General features: G+C 38.1%; 3 protein-coding genes across 3 annotated transcripts; 2 read left to right on the top strand and 1 right to left on the bottom strand.

The window, feature by feature from the left end:
* Nucleotides 1–1,342: 1,342 nt before the first annotated feature.
* fam219ab (family with sequence similarity 219 member Ab) lies at nt 1,343–10,625 on the top strand. Its single transcript, XM_077522818.1, has 6 exons — nt 1,343–1,618; nt 2,805–2,904; nt 4,320–4,425; nt 5,992–6,072; nt 6,148–6,202; nt 8,352–10,625. The coding sequence occupies exons 1-6, from the start codon at nt 1,553–1,555 to the stop codon at nt 8,508–8,510; spliced, it is 567 nt and encodes a 188-aa protein (XP_077378944.1). The 5' UTR covers nt 1,343–1,552; the 3' UTR covers nt 8,511–10,625.
* Nucleotides 10,626–12,162: 1,537 nt separating this feature from the next.
* On the top strand, nt 12,163–17,267 carry LOC144019370 (uncharacterized). The gene is made up of 3 exons (XM_077522399.1): nt 12,163–12,201; nt 12,933–13,051; nt 14,446–17,267. The coding sequence occupies exons 2-3, from the start codon at nt 12,944–12,946 to the stop codon at nt 16,417–16,419; spliced, it is 2,082 nt and encodes a 693-aa protein (XP_077378525.1). The 5' UTR covers nt 12,163–12,201; nt 12,933–12,943; the 3' UTR covers nt 16,420–17,267.
* A 4,110-nt stretch (nt 17,268–21,377) lies between these two features.
* On the bottom strand, nt 21,378–26,299 carry klf9 (Kruppel like factor 9). Its single transcript, XM_077522783.1, has 2 exons — nt 24,736–26,299; nt 21,378–23,064 (listed from the first exon to the last, which is right to left on the bottom strand). The coding sequence occupies exons 1-2, from the start codon at nt 25,034–25,036 to the stop codon at nt 22,784–22,786; spliced, it is 582 nt and encodes a 193-aa protein (XP_077378909.1). The 5' UTR covers nt 25,037–26,299; the 3' UTR covers nt 21,378–22,783.
* Between the last annotated feature and the right edge of the window lie 703 nt (nt 26,300–27,002).

The following is a 27,002-nucleotide window of genomic DNA, read 5'->3' as shown; positions in this document are numbered from 1 at the left end:
CGAGTTGAGCCCGATCCAGCAGCTCTGATTAGAATTTTTAAAATGAAGTGCTTTGGGGAAGTGATCTGTCAGAAAGGCACATCATGACTTATGCCATCAGATTTTGGCGAGGCTTCCTTGCATAAGCACTCTCAGTATGACGACTTGTGAGAAGATCTCAGAGAGAGCATAACCCCTCATTGCTAACGTTGAATGTTTTTGATGAATTTAGTTTTTTGTTTCTCTTTCTGCAGCTTTTTTTTTTTTGTGTCAGATTTTATATAAAATAGAATTACTAGGCTGCGATTGGCTGGCAACCAGTTCAGGGTGTACCCCGCCTACTGCCCGAAGCCAGCTGGGATAGGCTCCAGCACCCCTGTGACCTTTGTGAGGAATAAGCAGTTAAGAAATGGATGGAGGTATAGAATTGCGAGGGATTCGTGTTGTTTTAAAATTTGTGCATGTTTAAATGTCACTTGCAATGTATGTGCATATCAACATTTTCATACACTGTCTCTATTTGGTGTATTATAATCCGTCTTTATATCACGACAACCAATAATATTATACCTCCACCATTTTGCTGACACATCAACTCATCAATAACCCTAACCATTAATAAGTCCATATTAAATCAAGAACATTATAACATCCACTTAACAGATGCAGGAGAAATTGGATGAAAATTGTATATATGAGTATGAGTATATGATTTATAAATGTATTATGGTACATGTCTGCACGCATGTCCAAGTGCACTTGTATTCATAACCAGGTTTATATATTTTATTTTTAAAAATATTAACCTAGTATTGTATTAATAATGAGATAAGTCTAAATATATAATGTATAAGGGGTAGGACTAGATACGTTTTTAACTTCTTCCTACTCCCTTTTGAACATGTAAACTGTGATGATTTTATGTGTTTTTTTTTCTTTTCTTTTTTAATTCTTTGTTTCTCTGCTTTTTGTTTGTATGTTTATATGTTCAATAAATCAAATCAAAATCAAAAATCTAATCAAATCAAATTGACATAATTTATGTATTTATTTATGTATTGATTTGTTTGTTTATTTTTCTGTTTATTTTTCTATTTATTTCTCTATTTATTTTTGTATTTATTTGTTTGCTTGTTCTTAGAAGCCACGATGCAAACAATCAGCAAAGAAAGATGCCTGAGTCAAAACAAAAAAGCTTTTCTTCATTGTTTCACAATACAATATTACAATTAAAATCGAAAATCAATGATCAATGATAACAATAACTTCCCTCGTAAGTTTTCATCATTCATCATCTTTCTTTCAAGTAAATGGCGAATTATGTCCATGCAGTGGAGGGCCTCTGCCGGGTCCCCGGGCCTCATCTTGGCCCACCCTATCCGGAAGTGGGTGGCGGCCCAGCGGTCACCCCACCAGCGCCGTCGACATTAGTACCAGCTGGGATGAAGCACGCCTCCGTGGGAGCGCAGTGGTTGTTATTATTTCACGCCTGATTGGATTGCCGCCAGCATCAAGCTTACAAACGCGATCTGCTCGCGGGCTGCGTCGTCTTGTCGGCCGACAACGAGGCGACATGATGGAAGAGATCGACCGATTCCAAGTGCCCAATGCCGTGCAGGAGGCGGAGATGCAGCCGCTGGTACGATACCATGATTAGATTATCTGTTTAGTGTGTGTTTTATTTGGATAATACACCACCCCAAAACAATCTCCATTTACCATCTGATCGCTAACGCGCGTGGCCTTGCCGTGCATACACGAGATGCATTCAGGTTCCGATAAATGTCGCGTGAACGAGCCGATCTGCCAAAGCAAACATTTTTGTTATCACAATGTGAAAGCAATGAGGTGTTTTATGGTCAATTTTGTTGTAGGTTGTGCTGTGTTGTGAGCCGCATCCGCCGCCACGTTCCCATCTTCATCTTCATCTTCATCATCATCATCATCATCCTGTTTCACGCAGAAATGTAGCCACATCACCAGCATCCACGCAGAATTTTGCTTCATTCAACCTGTGATGGCGTTTATGATTTGGAGATTCCAAAAAAAATTGCATGTTAGTTACTGGGCTGTTTAAAATGCGTGTGTGAGGTAGGGAGATTTTTGAAGTGGGGCTGCATGGGGAGGTAATTGCAGTCCATAAGGTGGCCTAGTCGTATTTTTGACGTCATATGCAGACGTGTCATGTATATGTGTTTACTCTTCCCTTTCTCGATTGCCATTTCTCCATAACCTGCTCCAATTAAATCTGACCAAAAATAAAATTTAAAATGTGTGAACATTTTGTAAGACAAGTCAATAGCATATCTTTAGTCTAGACTTTAAAATTGAACTGTAAAATAAGTCTGTGCAAAACATTAAACGCCATAGTCTCCATTGTTGTTCATTTAACTTTTATACACTCTTACAACTGCTGGGTTAAAAGTAACCAAAATTGGGTGAACTATAGCGAACTCGGAGCTGGGTCCAAAAGGGACAGAGCCACTGCTGGGTTAGATCAGTGCATTGGGTGAACATTTTGACTAACAAGAAGTAAAAACGACCTATACTGATGAGTTAAAGCTATCAAGGAATGTGTTATAAATATAGTCCTACCTTACTTTAAAACCTTAACTGAAACCCAGCTTTTGAAAACATAACATGACCATAACCACACATAATTAAATGAATGAATGAATCCTACTGGACAACTGAAATGATGCAGGGTTGTTGCTGTTGAATTGAATTCGATCCATTCAGTCGCCCTAACTGAACCCACAAATGTGACATTTCATCTTGACAGGCTTATTATTGACAGATATGCATGTTTGTCCTTTTGTTGCCAGGACCCGGCCTCCTCCACGGCCTCGGAGGCCGACTCAGACACCAGAGACGGCGAACCCGTCACAATCAACTATAAGCCCTCCCCCTTGCAGATGAAAATAGGTGAGAATTGATTAAAACGTTGCAATGTGTCCTGTTTATTTGCTATAAAATGTAAAACATCTTGGATGAAGTCCAGCACTGAACTGTCAATCTTGATCTTTTTTTTGTGTGTGTGATGTCAATCACATGAGTAAGTGAAAGCTTGCGCCAAATTCATCTGGCTCGTGCGGCATCGCCAGTATGAAGTAGGAATTACGGCCGTGGGTCACACTTAATCGTGTTATGTCTAATCAGAATGTCACAGCTATCATCCGATGTTCTTTATGACGCAAGCTTGATTATTCAGTGACCTTTGAAATAAAACAATTGAAAACGTCACCAGCATTTCACCTCACCAGTCCGTCGGAAGCAATTTAGAGTTCGGGTTAGAATCACCAGAAGTAGCTAACAAAAGCCAGTGAGTGATGTCAACATGTGACTTGGAAAGCTACAAACAATAATATTGATTAATTGTAGCCAGAATGGCACAAGTTTACAAAATAATTGATCATTTTATTGTCTGTGTGTCTTTGGCTTTCCTTGACTGTCAGCCAAATAAACTTTATTGACCGTATTTTCCGCATTATAAGGCGCACCTTCAATGAATGACATATTTTAAAACTTTTTCCATATATAAGGCGCTGCAGTAGAGGCTGGGGTTACGTTATGCAAACATTAGATGGTGCTGCGCTAAAGGGAACGTCAACAAATCAGTCAGATAGGTCAGTCAAACTTTATTAATAGATTACAAACCAGCTTTCTGACAACTCCATTCACTACCAAAATGAATAAACAGCTGTTTTATTATTTTCTTGAGGTAAAGAATTAGCTAGCGAGCCAAGATGGCGGGATCTTCTGCGTATGCGCGTCACCGATCGTGCAGGGTCGCCGATAGCGTCTTGATAGTGTTGCGACTCAATATTAATCCATATATAAGGCGCACTGGATTATAAGGTGTATGATCAGCTTTTGAAAAAATTGAAGGCTTTTAGGTGCGCCTTATAGTGCGGAAAATACGGTACTTAATTTACTTTTGAATTTTTTTTGTTGTTGGTGTACAAAAACACAAGCCTTCACTTGCTGGTCAAAGCACGCGCTGCTTAGTTCCTCCCATGATGGAAACGACAGTTTGCTTTTATGAATCGCAGACTTGCCACTAAGTAGCGAGAGGAATGAAACCCAATTCCCTTTTCTCATCATCATCATCTCACTTCCTGATGAGCACTTCTTTTAATTCTGCTAATCTTATTCAGCTTGTGAGTAGTTCCACAAGGGCAGGCATTGGAGAAACATTTCAAGTCTGTTAGAAGACTAATGCTTGATGTTGGAAGCTGGAGAGTGTGTGTGACAAGTAAGCCAAGCACGCTGACCTTCATTACTTGGAAGCGCTCTATTGAAGCCGATGTCGTGTTCGTGTGTGTGTGTGTGTTGCGCAGAGAAACAGAGAGAGCTGGCCAGGAAGGGCTCGTTGAAGAATGGCAACGGTGTGGCCAGTCCAGTCAACAACCAGCCGAAGAAGAACAACGTCATGGCCAGAACACGGTGTGTGGCTCGAGCTGTAATTTGGGAGGATGTCGTACAAAGTCGAGGACTGTGTGAAGGTCAAACTGGACTGGGGTGGGTTAGATAGGCTCCACTGATTATGATGAAGTTAAGTGGGAGTTTGTTATAAGGAAAATTTCCCCAACTAGTAAGTCAGCTTAATTTGCTGTTTTTTTTTTTTCCAGGTTCATTCTGTGCCCCCTTGAAATGGGCAGAGCTTGAGTCTTGTTTTCTCCCTTGTGTGTGTGTGTGTGTGTGTGTGTGTGTGTGTGTGTGGGTTTATTTATTTATTTATTTATTTATTTTTTTAAACAAGCTTGTGGTACTGAAAGGTGACTGGGCAGGTAAATTGCCTTTTTAGACATCAGTAAAGTAATTTAAAGTATTTTTAGCCTGATTCACCCCCCCCCCCCCCCCCAAAAAAAAAAAGCACTGAAGCACTGATTTATTTTAGTTTATTTTTAGTTGATTAATTTTTTTTAATAATCTAAATTTTATGAGGATCGCCTCCTCAATTCGTCCAAAATATTGAATCTGAAAGAAAAATTCGGAAAGTCTGCTTTTTTTTTTTTTTTACAGTGTACCATAAATCACAATATTTACCTTTGTTAATGAATGTATATAAATATAGTTTAGTGCTGTCACTATTGAATATTTTTAGAAGCAATTAATCTATCGGTTATTTAATCAACTAATCAGATTCATTTTTCTTTTGCATTAAAGTGTACTGTGTTACAAAAGCCTTTTTTTTTTTTTTTTTTTTTTAACTTGGTTATTGTTTATTATCCAGTGATTGGTGGATATTTTGTATTTCATATTTGTATAGTGATTGTTGTACTGTGTTACCGGTTTGGTCATTGTTTTCCAAAGTAAAAACAGATGTTTGCAAATGTCTTATTTTGATTAAACACAGAAGATAATTGGTCTTCTTTCATGAAGGATAATAGAAATCAGTGAACAATTACTGTTGATATGTTAAAAGCGGAGGATTTGGACAATTTTAAATAAAAAAAATGGCTCCAAAAATAACTCAATTATTAAAATAGTTGTCGATTAATTTGATAATCGATTACTTGTCAATTTAATTTTGACAGCTCTAATCTATAGTTTTGTTTTCATCTGATACCAGGGTGTAATAATCCTGACTTGTGACATGATTTAATGACCCCCAAGCAGCTCACTGATGAAATATGATGACAATTGTCTCCTTTTTTTTGGGGGACATGCGGCAGGTGCGTAAAGCCAGAATACGGAGAATGCGAGGTGCTTGTTTGTGCTCGTCTGTTCTCATATTCCCGTATGAGACGTGTTTCCTTCATTCTAAGTGGAGATGCTATCTCACATCCATTATGTGGGTTGCCTGTCACATGGGCTCTTAGCAGGAAGCGTTTCATTGATTGAGGGTTTCCGAGACGCCGCCCGCTTTGTTTGCCGTCTCGCTCACTGTTTTCTCCGCTCCTTTTGTTGTCGATGTGTCCGATATTCCGCCTCCTGGTTTGCTTTGTCATCCTGTTCTACCCGCATGAATCCCCATCACTCAATTTTGTCTCTGCTTCTTGCTAACAGGTTGGTAGTGCCCAATAAAGGCTACTCCTCGTTAGACCAGAGTCCGGATGAGAAGCCTTTGGTTGCGTTAGACACAGACAGGTGAGCTCCGTCCACAAACACGCCGATGAGTGTTGCAAATGGACGCCGCGCTTTAACTTCAGTGCTCTTGTTCAGTGACGACGACTTCGACATGTCAAGATACTCGTCGTCGGGATACTCCTCGGCTGAGGTGAGTTCCGCTTTTGCAAATAGACTGCATCTGGTGTTTGGATCTTAATGCCACCACAGATGGTTAGCATGTGAGTGTGGGGCTCTTGGTGTTAGCATTACGTAACAGCAGGCTGCGAGCAAGGCTCGCACCATGGCAACAAAATGATTATATGGCGGAAGGAGGTTGAGTTACAGTCTCATCTCAACAGACGTGATTCAAACCTTAGACATGATGACTCGTTATCATCATCGTCATCATATAGGCAATTTTGAGGATGTTTATTCAATGCCAGATTATTATTTTTTGCTAATATCAGCACCCTTCAAGAGTTACCTTGACATAAGGCTGGTATCGGCCTGATCCTGATACCTGGTATCAGTGTTCGCACCTACATACTAGATAGATAGATGTGGAAATGTACATCTACAATGACATTTTGCTGGTGTGTCACACTGTAAAGTTCTGGGTGGGAAATTCCACTGGTTCTTGTATCTTAATGCTCACGATATTATACTAACAGTAATAACCAGACGGCTGCATTTTCTCAGTTGAACTGTTTACTGGATGCCAGAAAGATCGAGTACACCGCTGCGGAGCCCTCTTCCATTAGCATGCGGAAGAGGAACTGATCTATTCAAAATCGTCCCTGCATTTATACTGTCTAGGCCGCCCGCCCACATGGGCGAACGGCTCAACCTCCACATGTGAGAATGTGTGGCCTGATGGTCTTAAGTTGAACTGGTTTTTACTGGATAGGTATGTCAGAATGCAGACAGATAGAAAGGCGCCAAGCAAGGACGAATAACAGCAACACAACGGCTTAGCTCAAGTCATCTATCTAGTCATCAAGAGCCCTAATCTAACAACACCATTTTACAACAAATATTTAATGATATTAGGTAAGGATATGCCGATTATCGGCCGGGCCAATTATGAGTGCCGATATTTGGCATTTTGACAATTACCTGCTGATAAAGCGGGTATCTCACTGAGCGGTGAATGCTTGCGAACGTAGCGAATTTAGGGTTTTCATTAGTGTTAGTAAGATGTTTACAGACAGTTTTTACTTAATTTCGAACATATTCAGACAATTTTTCACTGTTTGCGAAGATCTTTTGAAACCTTTTACGAACCCAAAATTGGCTACGTTGACAATTTCGTATGCATTTGTTGCAGTAAGGGAACATTTCATTTATGGATTTATTTAAATTTCCACTAAATAAAATATTATGCTAACACTGGGAACTTACTGCACTTTTTATTTTTAAAATTAAAACATAAATGCAATTAAGAAATTATGTTAATGTTGGAAAACTTTATTTACAGTAGAAAACTTTTGAGCATTATTTACTTGCTTATTTTATAATTTAGCTTAACACATGCTGATGACCTTGGAAGCGCCCTGCAAGTTTTTTTTTGTTGTTAATCTTAAAACAAAACTGTTACGTTTAAAATGAAATGAAAAGTGTTGTTGTTGTTGTTGTTGTTTTTTTTCCCTTGATGCTAATTTCACTTTTATTGACAAGAATATCGCCTTGAAATATCAGTTATCGGTAGGGGTGTTAAAAAAAATCGATTCGGCGATATCTCGCGATACTACATCGCGCGATTCTCGAATCGATTCAATAATCGGCAGAATCGTTTTGATTTTTTTTTTTTTTTTTTTTTTTTTTAGGATTCACACCTTGAGCATGGAAGAATGTTATATGAACAGAACATTAAGCCTTAATATTTTATTTTAATGCTGTTCAAACATGAAACAGATTACAACCTCTATAAGACTGAAATTTCAGATAAATAAATAATACATTTTCATATAAATCTTACACTCTACAAGCTTACTGATTAGTATTTTCTAAATTTGAATGAAAAAAAATCGCAACAATCGACTTATAAATTCGTATCGGGATTAATCGGTATCGAATCGAATCGTGACCTGTGAATCGTGATACGAATCGAATCGTCAGGTACTAGGCAATTCACACCCCTAGTTATCGGCCTCCCTAGGTCTATACTACTAATAATATTAGTGAATTTATATATGTCAGGTTGATAAATGACTATGCAAAAAAACTCCCCTTCACAAAATGTGTAAAATCACGAATCGTTCTACAGTCCAAATCCAAACCTTACTTGTAAACCTTCAAATTATTTGTGCCTCTTATAGCAAATCAACCAAGACCTGAACATCCAGCTGCTGAAGGACGGTTACCGCTTGGACGAGATACCGGATGACGAGGACCTGGATCTGATCCCGCCCAAATCGGTCAACCCCACCTGCATTTGCTGCCAGGCGACCCCCTCCACCACCTGTCACATCCAGTAACCCCTCCCTTCCCTCTCTTAGCACAAAATAACCCGCCATGTTCATCTGCTGAGTTTTTCTTTGCTGTCAGGAATGACAGCGGCGAGGCGCAGGTAGAAAATATATTACCAACTGAAATGTGCTAGAATAGGAATGAGCGGTCCATTCATTCATAGAAAGTTTTGTTTAAAACTGTGAGAAGGAAAAAGGTGAAAATAGTACATATGCACGAGTCACAAAAAGTTTGCAATTTGGGGATTTGAGATGAAATTTCAGGTTGAACCTCAAATATAGTAGAACTAGTGATGGACAAACGAAGCTTCATGAAGCACTTGTGATATTTTTTTTGACTCCTTTAGATGGCACTCTTGGTTTAAAGATGCAGTGGAACTTTCATCAATTTCCATTTCGCTAGTTTGTATTTTTTAACCAACAGCAACGTCTAGAGGGGTAAAAAAAAATATTGCATGTGCTTCATGAAGTTCCACTTCCTCATCGCTAACTATAACCTGAGCCGTTCAGTTTAATTTTCCTGTCTGTAAACTTTTGCATGCACATGGCCAATGTTTCAATACTTTTTTTGCACAACTTGCTGAATTGAACATCTAAATTCACAGCAGGCGTTTGCTCCGTGAATGCACCAATTACATTTCCTGCTTCAATTAGAATGAGTAATTGAACAGTCCTCTTCTAGCTGGGATAGGCTCCAGCACCCCCCTTGTGAGGAACAAGCGGTTCAGAAAATGGATGGATGGATGCTTTTAAATACTTGCTGCATTACTGTATTTTTCTTGAGGTTTTCAAAACAATAAAGCAGTCTTTTGGAAATTTCAAATTCATAAGCTTGATTTGACTTTTTGGCAGATGGATGGATGGATCCTGTTTCATACACAGGACAGTAAGTTGTGCAAAAAGAACTTTTCAGTTATTGAACACTTGGACATGCACATTTCAAAGTTCAAAGGTCACAATACATTTGTACGTTTCATCCTAAAATTTCACCCCCAAATATCCTTAACTTTTTCTGACTAGTGTATAATATATATATAAAATATGAATGCTGTTGTTTTCCTCCTATGGTAGGACATGCACATCTCCTCAATATGATATTAAACGATGATGATATTGCTGATCCAGCTGCTCCGCTTACCTAAAATATGGTTTACAATTTTAGCTACTGTTGTACTGTTTACTCGTCATGAGTTTAACCGATGAGTTTACTTTGTTGTGTGTTGACGTGGCAAACGACTGCAGTCTTGGCGCTCCAAGTACTGTAACATTGTACTGTACAAGCTTGGGATGTAGCACAGTCCGGCCCGCATTTCCCTCCCCCTCATCCAATCACTTGTCTGTCCTACCGGCTTTGAACGTCTCACGACGGGTCTTTGGGGATGAATGTAGGAACATGGCTGATGATCACTGGAAAAGACGACTGAAACGGGAATTCAAGAAGGAACAATTGCACATTTCATTTCTCCCCTTCCTTGCATGTTGGGACTGTGTGTTGCATTATTTAAATGTGCACAATTTGTTTTCACCTTTTTGGGCCTTTTTCTTGCACAGCAGCGATACAGTTTCCCCAGAAGTATTTTAAAAAGTGTGTAAAAAAAATACAATAAAAATGGAGATTGCTGTATATGGTTATAAGGTATGAGGCCGAAGGAGAAAGTACAGTATTTTGATCATGTCATTTCCACCTAAAGGTTTGTACATTTTTTCAGTGCCCATCATCAGACACAAAAAGGATTTGACTTCTGTCTTTGCACACACACACACACACACACACACACACGCATGCATGTACTGTACATAACTACCATGCCAATGTGAATAGTCGGTGGGAAAGTGTGGGTCTTGCAGCTTCATTTACTGACCTAGCTCCCTTAATTGAACTGATTATTTACAGTTAGTTGCCTTAAGTACAAACAAGCTCAGTATATGTGTGTATTATTTATTACCATGAGTTACTTTGATTTTTTTTAATGAACATGTAACTTGATTTGTCTTATTTTTACCTTTTTAAAACATGTGCATTAATTTTTCCTTGAATCATTTTAGTTCCATAAACACATTGTGGTATTTAACATTGTTATTGTTACATGTGTATGAAAACAAATAAATACACATCTAATGGAACCATCCTTTGCTTTTATTTTTGTAACTGCTCTTGTACAGTAATAAAAGGAAGTTATTTTAGTGAAGTAAAAACAGAACAATGTGGCAGGGTTACTCGTGCCTTATAGGCCTATTTGTCATTTTTGTAAATGACCATGCATATAGTATGGTGTTTGTTTTTTTTAAACGATGTAAAAAAAATAATAATAAATGCCTTCCTATACATGGCCATTTTTTTAGAGATGCTTTACGATACATGGCCTTTTTTAAAAGAAAAAAAAAATAAAGACAGCTTACGATACATAATTAGTCTGTTTTTTTTTTTAATGGTCGTTTAAAAAAACAAAAAAACTAAAGCACATGACTATACATGGTCTTTAAAAAAAACTTGTGGTCATTTACCAAAAAATAAAACATAAAATAAAAAAATAACTATGATACATGGTCATCTTTTTTTAAAATGCTTTACTATAGATGGCCATTTAAAAAAAAAAAAATGCCTTAGTATACATGGGCGTTTAAAAAAAAAAAAAAAGACGCCTTACTATATATACATAGTGGTTTAAAAAAAAAAAGCATCCGCCTTACTATACATGGTCATTTATAAAAAAATAAAAATAAATTTAAAAAAAGCCTTACTATACATGGGCGTAAAAAAAAATAAAAAAATAAAAAAATCCGCCTTGCTATACATGGTTATTTAAAAAAAAAAAAAAAAAAAGCTTTACGATTCATGGTCATCTTTTTTTAAAATGCTTTACTATAGATGGCCATTTAAAAAAAAATGCCTTACTATACATGGGCGTTAAAAAAAAAAAGAAAAAAAAAAGACGCCTTACTATATATACATAGTGGTTTAAAAAAAAAAAGCATCCGCCTTACGATACATGGTCATTTATAAAAAAAAAATAAAAAAAAAAATAAAAAAATAAATAAAAAAGCCTTACTATACATGGGCGTTAAAAAAAAACAAAAAAAAAAAAACGCCTTACTATACATGGTTATTTAAAAAAAAAAAAAAAAAAAAAAAGCTTTACGATACATGGTCATCTTTTTTTTAAAATGCTTTACTATAGATGGCCATTTAAAAAAAAATGCCTTAGTATACATGGGCGTTTAAAAAAAAAAAAAAAAAAGACGCCTTACTATATTACGGAAGCGTATTGCATTCACTTGAAAAATAAAAAAAAACTGCTGTTTTTCTGACTAATTTTTTTGGGGAGCTTTGTTTTTTTGAGTAATTTTTTTGTTTGTTTTTTTAAATATTTTTTTCTGTTTTACTGAATATTTTTTTCCGTCATAAAAAAAAAATATTCAAAAAAACAAAACAAAAAATTACTCTGAAAAACAGGGGAGAAAACATTATTCAAAAAAACAGAAAAAAAAATTTATTCCAAAAAACAGAAAAAAAAATTATTCCGAAAAACAGAAAAAAAAATTATTCCGAAAAACAGAGCACCCACTTCTGTTTTTCGGAGTAATTTTTTTTTTACCTCTGAATGAACTCCTGCTGCAGACTCGCTAATGCGGAAGCGGACACTTTCCCGCAGACGTCCAAGTGGAAGGACGGTACAACGTACCTTCTGGCTCAGTAAAGGTAAGGTATGTAGCCATGTACCGTAATTAGTAACACACATTATTATTAATGTTTTAGTGTGAGGTAGGTATGCCATGATTTTATGTTGCATGTAAGTATACGAACATGTAAATCGGTCGGCATAATTTTAGTAAGATAACAGTACAATGCCCAGCGTAATTTAGCCGTGGTTCCCGCTGGAATTGCTCATCCTTCACTTGACAAAATTGGAAGGAGCCATTCGTCATAACGTCGTTTGATTGCAAGTACAGTATACACTATTACGCTCCCGTACCATAGATTGAACGACCCGTATGTCGGCTACGTAACATTATATACTAAATTTCCGCTAACACTATGCTTATGAGTTTAGCGAGATAACGTTAATTATTCTTATTATCAGCTCATCAGTACGAATAGTAACATATTGTTTAACATGGGACACGTGTTTTAAGCTTGTAACGTTGAGGAAGGATGTTGCAAAGCCCTAATCTGGATGAACTATTTTGTAATTGATCATTAATTATAACAATGAAAAGGATACTGCTAAAAGCCCACTCTGACATGTTGACCTTAGTCTAATGTACTATTAGTAGGCTATATTATTGTTCATGAATAAAATTTGAAGGCTTTCATCACAAAAGGACACACAACACAAATCCGATTTGAGTGAGCATATTGAAATATTTAATATCAGGTTGACTTTCAAATGATTATTCATATAGATTTTGCCTTTTCATTTATTTTTGTAGTACCAGCTGCAATGGCTGCATCCTCAACCCCTGGCCTCCCACAAGATGATGGTCTGTGGGTATTTTTACGCAACAGAGGTGTTCCTGAGGCGCGTGTTCAGAAAATGCAGCAGGATCATGTAAGTCGCAGGAAATTTGTTCCCGCAAGGTACTTGTACCTTGTACCATGTACCATGTAATACATGTAGTATTTTGTCTCAAGTATATTTTAATATTTAACTGAATTGCAATTCATTTTTTATACACCTATACATCGCTGACCACATGTGACTCCAGGGGTTTTAATATTTATATTTGTCAATTGTATCTTCCATCAATGTAGCTTGATGTAGGACATCACTGCTATACCAATATACAAATAAATATACAAACTATTTACTGCCTTTTTTTTTTACAGGATTGGTAATAAATATTACATTTTAAAATGTAAAAAAAAAAAAAAAAATCAGAACAAATATACAATAGGCGAAGAAGTGTTCTGTGCCATCAAAGTAAGACTATAAGTATGGGTCATCATCACATTTTTCCAGTATAGGAATGTGCAACAAATGAAACACGTTTGATGACTTAGAGATGCACTGTCGACATGGTCATGCAGATTATTTACATAGTAAGAGTTAAAACATGTTCACTATCATGCTAAAAAGTAACTACAGGTGCAACTATTGATAGGTTATCATTTATTGATTTAAACAATTATTTTGAGAAGTGATTAATCATGTTGAGCTGTTTTTTTTAACTTAAAATTGTCAGAATCTTATTTCAACCTTTCAACTGTAAATAATCGATTATTTCTAATATTCCTCCATGAATGCAGACTGATTGGCTTTGTGCTTAATCAAAATACTCTCACTCTCTGATGCATGCATCTGTCACCACGTCACCCAGGCCCCACCATTCACGCAAACACGCGCGCACACACGCATGTGCGCACAAAGCTCTGAACTTAAATGTCAGATGTTGTATCAGCAGATTCTGCACACTACATTGTTGCGATCTTCATAATCTGTTTTTGTATTGTTTCGTACTGTCTATAGTGTTCAATCTGCATTAGACACCGATGATTGTATACAAAAAAAAATCAGAGCATGCAGTACTGCTGCTAGAATTTATTTATTTATTTATTTATTTATTTATTTATTTATTTATTTTCAAGTGTCTCTTTGGTGCTGTTCATTGGAGGGATCTGCAAAGCATTTCCAAAAAGAGAGAAAACTGAGGCCCTCAAAGGTGGTCCAAGTAAAATGCCTTTATAACAAAATGGCCAGTTGACTAAAAATTGCCAACGCGTTTCGGCCTTGGTAGGCCTTCGTCAGCTGAAAGGCCGAAATGCGTTGGCAATTTTTAATCAACTGGCCATTTGGTAATTTTTAATTGGAGCACCTTTTGGTGCCTCAGTTTTCTCTCTTTTTGGAACTGATGATTGGTTTTCTTGCTCATAATCAAATAGTCTTGGATATAATATAGGTGAACATTTTCACATTTAATGTGTATATTTTTGGTTTCATTGTAGATTGACAGCTCAATAATTGGAGAAATGGATGATGCTACGTTGGCGTCTTACATTCCAGCCTATGGTGACAGGATTGCCACAAGACGATTCGCTATGGAAAAACAGAGAAGAGGTGAAGATGATACAAGAAGACTTTCCCTATTCAAAAAACTTACTAAACAAATGGGCACAATGAGCAACAAAGTATGTGATCAAGGTTTTGAGGGGGAGAATACAGTACAACCACAAAATATGCGTCTAAAAAATAACAAGAGAGCCTGGAAGGCAACCAGAAAAATAGAATTAGGATGGATACATGACAACAGGCAAGTCAGAAAACGCAGTGGTGGAGGAACCAGAGTTGTTGATATTAACAAGAATGCCACTAAGATTGAGATTCTGTCACAAGCTAAAAAGCTGTTTTTCCCCAATGAGAAGTCAACAATGGGAACGTGGGAAGAGGTCAGTCACGACATAGTGGACTTTCAGGAAGCACAATTTGATGAGGATGTTAGTGTGCGCGACTATTATGACATACACAAATTTGGTCTATTAAGATTTTATTTGTTCACAAAGACCATAACTGGTGAAGATGACCCAGAGGAAGGAGCCGAAGTACTGAGAGATGAGCAACATGACAACACGATAGAATCTGGACAAGAGAAAGACACAATGAAAGAGATGGAGCAGCAGACACAGAAAAAAGACGACAGTGAAAATCCAATACACATAGTCGAAGATGATGAGCTGAGTCTTGCCACTGTGTCAGCTGTTGTCTCTAGTGCAGCTGTTCAGATTGATTTTTCATCTTTGTGTAATACATCAGTTGTCAGTTTTGGTCCTTTGGCAGGTGGTCCATTTCTCGGTGATCTTGATGATACACTCATACATGAGCCAAACCTTGCAATAGAAGGTGAACAAACGAGCCGCCTTGCCTATGCCTCAACTCCTACTAATGCTGTGACAGATTCTGTTAGACCACCAAGTCCTGCCTATGAAGTTTTGCATGTGAATGTGAAACTTCACAGAGTAACACTGCTCGATGAACTGATTGGCCAGTTCAAGGATGAAGCAATGATGACCTATTTTGTGAAATACAGCTTCATTGATGAAATGGGGGCAGATGCTGATGGCGTGTCTAGAGATGTATACGCTGCCTTCTGGACAGAATTCCTAGATTGTGCAGCTGAAGGTGCAGATGTGAGGGTGCCATCACTCTCCCCAAAATGGCAAGAGGAGGAATGGAGGTCTGTTGGTAGGATATTGGCCAAGGGACTGGAGGACCATGGGTATTTCCCATTTCGGCTGGCACAAGCTTTTACAGCAGCACTTGCATTTGGTGAACATGCTGTTTCATCTGATTTACTGTTTGACTCCCTGATGTTGTATCTTAGTCAGTCTGAGCGTGACCTCTTGTCCACCGCTTTGCAAGAGGCTGTTGTCGGTGAAGATGAGGAAGACTTTCTAGATCTTATGGATCGAATGGGTGTAAGAAAAATACCAACAAAAGATAACCTGAGAGCTGTGCTTATCCAGGTCGCCCACAAGCAACTCATTCAGCAACCAAAATATGCACTGGATAATATCGCAGAGGTTGCAGGACCAACCCTCAGGTGTTTTTTCCCCAATGTACCGGATATGAAGAAGCTTTACGACAACATTAAACCAACAGCACGGAAGGTGATTAAGATGTTAACAGCTTCTCCAGATACTGCAGCAGAGAACCAAAGTTTGCAATTTTTACAACAGTACATAAGGGCCTTGGATGAAATTGGTCTCCGAAAGCTGATGAGATTTCTGACTGGGTCTGATGTTATTTGTGTTAAACAAATTCAAGTCATTTTCACCTCGTTGGACGGGTTAGCACGACGAGTGATTGCCCATACTTGTGGCCCAACTGTGGAGCTGCCATCCACCTATAACAGCTATCCTGAGCTACGAGCTGAAATGGAGGCTATATTGTCCAGCAACTCTCTTGCAATGGACATTGCTTAGGAGTGGTGTTCACATGTTTCTCTCCCTCAGGCATATAAGCAATGCATGTTTGGAATTTTTGAATGTGGGATAGAGAATGTTAGGAAAGATTTGTTCAGTTCAATAGTTCTGTGATTAGTGCTGAAACAGTAACATACACAGATTTACTGTACAGTTTTTGTAATCAGAGCATGTAAATAGTCTATTGCTGGCATCGAGTGGAAACCTCCAAATTTGTTTAATTTTACAATTTTTTCACAAATTTTATATTATTAGTCAGTCCGCAAGTATTTATTTATTTTTTTACTATTGATTGACCAAAAAAAGTGTTTTGTACTCCTTTTAACAATGCAATGCCAATGGCTCAACAAACATAACATTTTTGTGTTTGATTCTTGGAAAGTGATGGCTTTGGAGTTGTGGTGAATCCACCCGATGCCAGCAATATATGACTACCTCTGCGCCTGTGTGATAAGCAAGCATAGGTTTGTTGAGTTATTATTTTGGATACTTTGTTATCAGCAGTCAATAACACACTTTCGTTATCAGTCTAGGATGAGAATTAAAAAATACCTCTGTTATATTTTCACTGTTAAATAATGCAAGTTGAAACACTACCTCATATCAGCGTGTATGTGGATCTGTCATATTAAAAGGTACTTCTGATTTTTTTTTTTTTAAGCAGATTGTGCCTTTTTTGTTGAGTCATGTCATTCAGGAATCATACTCTCTGAGACATGTTTATTTTTCTACTGCAGTGTGAACATTGGTCATGTTTTCTTTTGGTGTTTTTATTGTGAAAGGTACAAGTAGCAAATGTATGAAAACTCAGGTCATGATGCTTGCTCTAATAAAAGCTATTCACACAATATGCTTCATTTGCTGAAAATTTAATGGCAAATGCTTTTTAACAAATGCATACATTACGGTGACACTGCATTCAAATACATATGAATGTTTGATCTGTTTTTGATAGATTACATGAAAATCCAATACAGTTACCAAACTGTATTACATGTGCTACAAATTACACTTGGAATCTCTTTGAGAGTTACAAAAATCAAGAAGGTAAAGGGTACTTCCTTAGTGGTATGATACACAAATTAACAATATCAAAAGAGACATATTTCACTTCGGTATTAATAGATATTCTGTTTGTAAGAGCTACATTTGACATTAAGCATACACACGCAGATAGGTTACTGTATTATAGTGTTTTATTGATATTTTTTTATTTTCATTTTTGTAGACTGTTCTTTTTATAATGAAACCAAAGTCTTCTTTTTTTTTTTAATGGAACTATTACCTGTCAGAAACGATTTCCCCAATAATGAATAGAAAGAATATATAAAAAAGCACTAAGTGGAGATGTTCATTAGTATAAAATTTACCATCGTTTACAGTTGTTACCCTTTACAAGTACAACTTGGAGGCTTACATCCTGTCATTTGATCCAATAGGGCGGATTGCGTTTATACAATCCGAGCTCTGATGTAAGCACGTAAGAACATATAAAGCTCAATGGCTTCCTCTGGAGAGGTGGGTGGATGAAGATTATTTTCTGCCATGGCAAGGCAGCAAATGTCAAACACTGTATCATCGCAGGGATACGGTCCTCTCTGAAGGCATTCCTCTCTGCAGGTTACTATCTTTTGCTGGGATACCATTTTCAGGTACTCTCTAGCACCAAAAAGTTGGGGTAGGGTATACATCATCACTGGACGCCCACCTGGAGACACAGCATTCCTGCTTGGGCGAATTCTGTGAGTGTTCCAGAGCTGAACAACTTCCTGTAGTTCTTTCTAAATAAGTATAAATAAGGAAAGTGATACAAATCGGTTCACATATTTTCTGCAGTACAGTACACATCATGATGCAAACTAGCCAGTAACTTACTGCAAATCTGCTCCATCTCAACATCTGCAATATAGGCTGATGTTTTTAATTACATGATACGGTTAGTTAAACTGTATCATGCAATTAAAAACATCTAAACGCCAACAGGAACATTTTATTAAATTTTCCCACTTTTTAAGTAATTTGAATATAGGCTACAGTATATTGCTGATGGTACTGGTCTCTTCCTTTAATGTTTTGAATCCTAGAGCCTACACAGAGTGAAAATGTTTTCACTATTTAAGCACATTATATGACTACCACACCCAAACTACTCACACTGGCATTTTACTACCTTTTACTGCGTTTTCTTAAGCAGGTGCACTATAAGAGGGAAAATAGTAGTTATTTCAGTTCTTACCTCTATTATTTCAAGACATGTGAACTGAATGATACTTTTATCAAGGAAGTCACCAGAAAAAGAATCCGAGTCTTTTAGGTCTTGGAACAGGTTCATCCAAAACTGTGCGTGTTGCCTCCTTAAAAAGCTCCACCAGTTCTCTATTCTTTGGTTGTGATTGCTTGATCCATACAGATAGCATCTGTGCGCAAAGTTGTCGAGATGGTCGTGCCTCAAGAACATCTGCATTTGTTCAATATAACAGTTCTCAGTGCCGAGGTCCGAACGAATTCGGGCACAAGTTCCTTTCCTTGATGACACCTCATCAATAAAGTATCCAGCGATTATCTTCGGATCACTGTTTGTAGAGTAAGCATGTAGCCATATCACCATTCGCGAAAACCCATCTATTGCACCATTGATGCAGATTCCGTACGGTTTGAGTTTATCATAAGAGTCTACATGCCACAAAAAGTTTGGGCCTGGATTCTGGTATAAGCGGCGCCGAAGGCGATTCCTGCGTCTCAGTTGCACACCATGCGGATCCAGTATTTTCATCAGTATCCTGATCGTCTCTTGAGTCACGACATAGCCAGCCTGAATGCATTTCAAATGCATCATCTTGTATCCATGGAGCATGCCATATCTATCCAACTGATCCTGGACAAACATTGCTACATCTAGCAGATCTGAATGGGCTTTCCTCCTGAACAAATGCAAAGTCTTCAGGTGCCTGCGTAAGGTCGTCAAACTAATAATAATACCATCTAGCTGACTCAAAGACAGGACTATCTCCCAGTGCCTTAAACCCATATCAAAATAAAACTTGATTAAACTAAATAAGATGGTCATGTTTACTTACTGGCTCACAAATGACTGAATGTGTATACTATATTGCAGTTTGCTCTGTACTCTCTGAGGGAAAAACCTTAAAAAAAAATATTCAGAAAAACAGAAAAATAATTATTTTATAAAACAGAAAAAAATTACTAAGAAAAACAGGAAAAAAAAATATTCAGAAAAACATGGGAAAAAAATATTTTTTGAAAAAACAGGAAAAAAAATTACTCAGAAAAACAGCGGAAAAAATATTCAATAAAACAGGAAAAAAAAAATTACTCTAAAAAACAAAGCTCCCCAAAAAAATTAGTCAGAAAAACAGCAGTTTTTTTTTATTTTTCAAGTGAATGCAATACGCTTCCGTACTATATATACATAGTGGTTTAAAAAAAAAAAGCATCCGCCTTACTATACATGGTCATTTATAAAAAAAAAAAAAAAAAAAAAAAAAAAAAAAAAAAGCCTTACTATACATGGGCGTTAAAAAAAAAAAAAAAAAAAATCCGCCTTGCTATACATGGTTATTTAAAATAAAAAAAAAAGCTTTACGATTCATGGTCATCTTTTTTTAAAATGCTTTACTATAGATGGCCATTTTAAAAAAAATGCCTTAGTATACATGGGCGTTTAAAAAAAAAAAAAAAAAGACGCCTTACTATATATACATAGTGGTTTAAAAAAAAAAGCATCCGCCTTACTATACATGGTCATTTATAAAAAAAATAAAATAAATTAAAAAAAAAGCCTTACTATACATGGGCGTTAAAAAAATAAATTAAAAAATCCGCTTACTATACATGGTTATTAAAAAAAAAAAAAAAAAAAAAAGCTTTAAAATGGCCATTTAAAAAAAATGCCTTACTATACATGGCCGTTAAAAAAAATAAATAAATTAAAAAAAAGACGCCTTACTATGTATACATAGTGTTGTTTTTTTTAAAATCCGCCTTACTATACATGGTCATTTGAAAAAAAAAAAAAAAAAAAAAGATGCTTTATGATACATGGTAATCTTTTTTTTAGAATGCTTTATACATGGTCGTAAAAAAAAAAAGAAAAAGAAAAACGCCTGACTATCCATCTACTGTTTAAAATAAAAAAACCACCTTACTATAGGTTTTTTTTTTTTTTAAAGACGCCTTACGAAACAAACAAAAAAAAAAGCCTAAAGAGAGCGAAAAAAAAAAAAAAACACCAACATGGTCATGAAAAAAAAAAAAAAAAAAGACGTCTTACAATACATTACATGGTCATCTTTTTAAAAATGCTTTACTATACATGGTCATAAGAAGAAAAAAAAAAGAAAGAAATGCCTTACTATACATGGTTGTTTAAGTTAAAAAAGCCATTTATAGTAAAGCTTTTATATACATTTTTTTTAAACGACCATGCGATGCGTAATTTTATTTTCCTGTTGTCTGACTCAGAAGGATTCTCGCTAAAGTTAAAGAAACTAAAACAAAACAAGTCACTTGAATGAAGCACAATTAATTATGATTGTTTATCGAAGATGCAGATATGTGTGCAATTTTAAAATTACGTAGTATGGCTGCCGGGGCACCTAATCCCATTTTGGGCCCCTGGGGAATGTTGCTACGCCACTGATAATCCATACAGCAAATTCATTTCAAAAGTTGAGAGGACCTTGAGTTGGAGCTTATTCCATTTACTTGTTCTTTGAATCAATCAAAGTCATCATTGACATTTATTTTCACTTGACAGAGACTTTAAAGTCAAACGCGCCAAGAAACCCAACAAGCTAGCTAGCTCTAGCTAGCTAACTTGCTTACCAATGGAGAGTCCAAAAGAGGAATGCAAGTTTTTTTTTTTTTTTTTTAAAGGGAATGCTCAATGTGCAATGTCAGTTGTGAAGTGTGTGAATGTAGAACAAGTAACACAGGAATAGAAAGAACATAATTTTTAATGTTAAAATGTCCGAGCCTTAATTATTACAATGCTATACTCAAATGCATCAAGATAGGGTCTGCAGTGCCCGTCATTACAGTACAGACGCATCATAATGGCTTCAACCTGAAAGGCACCAAGACTGAATCACTGTATAACAAATGTCACAATAACAGGGAAAACAAAACTCAAGTCTCAGCATGGCTATTTATGTCCTTAGAGCTTTAAAATTTGATTTGTGGCTCGTGTCGTGGAGTGGTGCCCCCTCTTGACTTCATATATGACATAAAACCACTAAAATGGAAAACACAGTGTACCGAACAAATATAAAGACATATGCTACAAGATGAAGATGGAATTGATTTCTTAACTAAATAATTAATGAGTCCCAGCCAGATAGGAAGGCGACATGTTGTGCTTCAACGTCACCACCAGGAGGCGCAAAATGTCCATGGAAACATCCCTGACAAAATCCGAAGTGAGGACAAACAAGTCAAGTGAAGAGTACAGCAGCTGGCTGGCACTGTTGGTCTGAGACAAAACACTTAATATTCACTCTACATTGCTGAATATCAGTGTGAACAATATAACAAAGGAGAATATTGTTTTTGATAGTGGCAAAGGGGGCGGGGCCCTCCAGAAGGCACAGTCCTCAAGTGAAGAAGATGGCATGAGGTGCGCTTTTTGCGTTAGCTAAACCTAGTCAAGGTATTCTTGATGCATGATTATGCTTTTTTTTTCATGCTTATTTACAAGTTTCTTCATATGAAGTAACTTTGTAATAGTCTAATTTCTCTTTAAGTAAAGGCTAAGTAATTCATCTACTGTATGTACATGGTAATAATGCTCTACTTTACATATGCATTATTTTTACCATACAAACTTGACATTCCCTTTCAATCATTGAAGTGGAGATGATTCATGTTCACGTACTAAAACATAGTGTTGCTAACGACGACGCATACAAGGATCGTACAGTATATTATCCATCTGTTTTTATATGGCGCTGACTTTTGGCGACCATAAGTGGGCCACCAGCCAGTAGCGTGGCACAAATGGACAAACAAGCATTCACACACTCACCATTGGACATTTTATAGTATTTCACGAACCTGACCTCACATGCGTGTTTTGTGGGATTTGAGCCGTGCTAACCCCAAACAAGAATCAAAGCCAGAACCTCAAAACTACAAAGCCAGACTAATAACCACTATTCCATTGTGCTGCCTGATGTTACATTGATTTAAAAAACAAAAAGACACTAATACTAAAAAATTGATTAGAAGTCAATCTGACAAGATGATTTTGAATACTTGTCACATTGCTAAAGAACGGAAGCTTGACACTGAGAAACCAGGGTGGCACACAAGTGGGTGTGTCCATGTGTTTGCGTTGGCCGCCATTTTATACCCCCTGAGGGCTTTGGTCTCCAGAGTCGGACGACGACACGGAGACGGAGCTGTGGCGTCTCTTGGCGGCGCCGGCGCCCTGGAGCATGCTGGGATGGAAGCCGGCGTGGCGTCGGGCGTGCTTGGTCAGGTGGTCGCTCCTCATGAAGCACTTGTCGCACAGCGGGCAGGTGAAGCGCTTCTCGCCCGTGTGCGTGCGGTAGTGGCGGGTCAGCTCGTCCGACCGGGAGAACTTCTTGCCGCAGGCCGGCCAGGTGCACTCGAACGGACGCTCCCCTGGAAAAACACGGGAGAGTGTATAGATCGGGGGGCACCGTGCCGACATGCCGCCCGCGGACATCATTTAGCCTCCAAGAACCACCCACAGGCCTGATCTGACCACAGCTCACTACTAAGATGCGACTACTTTTTATGTTGCTATAATAAAAACAAAGCCACTTCACTTCAGTGAGCATTTTTTTTCCGATTCTTTTTTTAAAATCACACTTCCCTTAGTGTAAATTGTGAAATTACCATATTTTTAAAAAAAAAAAGAAAAAAAAAAAGAAAGAAAGAAAAGTATAGTTAAATGTAAGTATTGTAGGCCGACTGCAGCGTTCACGGATTTAGATAGTGGGCTAAGGAAATTGAAGAAATAATTCACTCCAAAATTATTTAAGCAAATGTATTAGTTCAGAAGTGTGCATCAAACTGATAGCATTTCACAATAATCATATGCAATTCTCACATAGACGATCAACGGACGGACAGCTAGCTAGTTAGCTAGCTAGCTAGCTAGCTAGCTAGCTGTCCGTCCGTCTCTCTCTCTCTCTCTCTCTCTCTCTCTCTCTCATATTCCGAGAAAAAAAAATGTTGAAATTCAACCGTAACCAAATGACTCAGTAGTTTCTGATCTTTCTTTTGGATTCTTGAAACTGCAATACAAAACGGATGACGCAATCCACAGGCAGGCAAAGTACAACCAGTTTGATCTGTCTCAGCCATAAACAACATTTTGAGGAGGTGTGGGTGTGCGCGGCGCGTGCGTGTTTTCTAGGAACGAAATCAGAACACGTTGATTTCGACCAAGTGAGTCACGATAAGCGCACGCGAGAGTCAGAGACAAACAGAGAGAGAGAGAGAAAGAGAGAGAGAGCAAGAGACGCCCAGTCTCCTCCCCCGCCACGTGCGCCACTCGACCACGTGTTTCCTCTTGTTTACAACCAGGCGCAAGGCGGCGGGGATGACGTATACGGAAGTAGCGGCTCGGACAGCAATGGAAAGGGGCGGTGCCTGTTAATCTGTGCACGGGGACCGCAGTGTCGCAGTGACCTGTATCATGGTCACTCCACACCAATTTACTCTTAAAGCAAGGAAGATGATTTTGATTTCACACTCGCATCTCTCAAGGGGGCCCCGAGAAACGGCAACATTGGCACCATATTAATGACACTGCAACGACAACGTGTCGGAAATCTCACGCATGGGCCACAAGCCAGCAGCTGCTCGTGGGGCGGCCGCGCCCCCTCGTGTGGGATGTTGTCGGTCCATATCAACGACACAAATGAGCGCGCGCACACACACGATGGTGTGTTGATTTTATACAAACTTTGTTGAATGTCCGTTAAGAAAAACAAAAAAACACGTGTTTTTTTTTTTTAGGAGGGGTTGGGGGCTCCAGAGTGTTGAGAAACGCCTCTACACAACGCACTTTCTCTTCCTCCTCCTCGCACTGGCTGAGCACGATGGTTCCTATTAATAGTTATCAATTTTTGCACGATCCACCCCTAATGTCACGACATGCACTCACGAACCTTTATATCGTGACGCAGTGACGTCACTACGTAGCGTCGTATACCCATTTATAAGCACTGACGTCACCAATAGAAGTTCTGATTAAAGGGCGGTTCAGTTTTAATAAATAAATAATAATAAAAAAAAAGTACCGGACAGGTGAGTTTTACTTACCGGTATGCACCCTCAGGTGGGCTTTAAGGTGGGAAGACTTTCCGTACATCTTCCCACAGCCGCTGAAGGGGCAGCGGTGCCTCTTCTCGGAGGACTCCCGCGGCTCCTCCGCCCTCCTCTTGCTCTCGACCGGCTTCTCCTGAATGTCCTTCTCCACGGCGTCGGGCCGACATTTGTTCAAGTCCAACAGAATCATCGCCACCATCAGCAAAGTTCGGTTCTCTTGGTTCTCTTTGAGCGTGTCGTCCGTCCGGACCGGGGGTGGTCGTGTGGGGACGGGTTCCGCAGAGATCTCGGACATGACCGCTGGATGTGGGGACCGGTGGAGATGGGAAGTGTCGCTTAAATAAAAAAAAAACACAAAAAAAACAATTCCCACACGGTGAAGAGGAGGATCAGAGCGTGGTGGTGTGCTCGATCATCCACACACGTGTCGGCGTCAATGTGACTGTCCCGCAAAACAAAACCCCAAAAAAGAAGAAAAAAAAAGAAAAAGAAAAGAAACCACGTGCACACCCACCACCAGTAAGCAGAAGCGCTAGTTTCAAAAGTCTCCCAGAATTCTCCGTCTATTTCTTCCTTCACGATGCTTTCACGACATCTAATCGAACGTTCCTCCACACGCGCGCTAACTGGTTTTGTCTGCTTTGTGCTGCTGCCGTTGTCCTCTCACTCCCGAGAAACAATTTCGCGGAATCCCATAGCGTCACCGCAGAAAAGGACGCCCATTGGCCCACGGGAAACGTGACCAGTTGTTTTAGGAATGGCCGATTCACGGAAGTTAGAGACCGGTCGGTGTGAGCCAATCAGAGGGTGACGTTGGCGGAAGAGGGGCCGGGCTTGAATGAGGCGGCGTTCAGGGACGTCTATTGACTGGGAAAATTCGTCTTCAACGCATAGCAGATGGACCACACACACATGATACAGATTATGGAATTGTACTAAAATAAACATTACTATTATATTAAGCATATACAACAACACGAATAATCATTGACAATTAAATACTATAGAAAAAACAACTCAACAAACAATTCAATAGTAGTTTATCTTCTTTATGGTTTCCAACGGAAAGATAACTGACTGCAAATTTAACAAGGTAAATATAAACAACGTATTTCTAACCGGTCATAATTACATTTTGAATAGTTGAATTACAGATATCTGTAACTTCTTTTAGCCTATGACATCACTATTGCCAATCTTTTGTAGAGGGTTTCTCATTCTATATATTGACAGTACTATTCAGTTAGAAGCCAAGTAGTTAATTACAAATATCTATAACTCCAATTTAAGACATATAGGCTCCAATGTAATTCAGACTATAATCTTAAACTCCAGTTACAGATATTTACAAAATAATTTCACCTAAAAGTTAACTTAATAAGATGTCTGAAATGATATGTTGAATTGAGTATATATTCAACTGGATATTTTTTTTAAGATTCATTTGCAGATCACATAGCTAATATCTGTGACTGAATTGTAGATATTTGTAATAATGAACCTCATAAATGGCATACGTGCCATGTCTTGAGTGTAATAATGACATTGCCGTTAACTGAAATACCTTTTTTTTTTTTTTTTTTTTTGATCAGGTAAAACTAAATTACAGATATCTGCAACACATATCCAGTCTAGCTGTGAAATGCTAAGAGGATGTGCCACATTTCAACGATGGCAGTACGGTAGAAAGCGAAATTGGTCATTCAAAATTCAGTATTTCCCATTTTTTTTTGTGCGACATGCACAGGTTTGTTTACTAACGGTGCCATTGCCACCCAGTGTATGATGTCACAGTTAAATAATGTATAATGAGAGTCTGGGGTTGCTATACTACACCTGGATGCATTGGCTAGCAATATAGTGGTGTCTGCATGCGCCTATGTGATGTTGTGATGTAATTAGCATTAAAAATGTTACTAATGTATGATGTATTAACCAACATTTTAGTGATGTCTGGGTGATGTGTTGTGATGTTATTTCCTGGCATTTTACTGTCATGTGGTGGTTGCTATGATACCCTGCTACTCCTTTTCTATCCAGGGGTATATACGCTCGAGGCGGCGCTTGAATGCACCGTCACCACATAGGTAACCTGATGCCTGTTCATTGATTGGCTCATATCATATGCTTAGCCGCTACGACATCCTGAGATAGAACGTGTGACCTGTAAATGTGTGACAAGAAATAAGATACATGTTTTGATTTTTCAAATGTAATCCGAGACAGCTGCTGCGACGACGGGCTCGTCCTAAATTAGCTGA

Source organism: Festucalex cinctus, chromosome 5, assembly GCF_051991245.1.
Source record: "Festucalex cinctus isolate MCC-2025b chromosome 5, RoL_Fcin_1.0, whole genome shotgun sequence".
NCBI classification, from domain to species: Eukaryota; Metazoa; Chordata; class Actinopteri; order Syngnathiformes; family Syngnathidae; genus Festucalex; species Festucalex cinctus.
The sequence above is the reverse complement of the archived record's forward strand: the minus strand, read 5'-3'. Positions and strand labels throughout refer to the sequence as shown.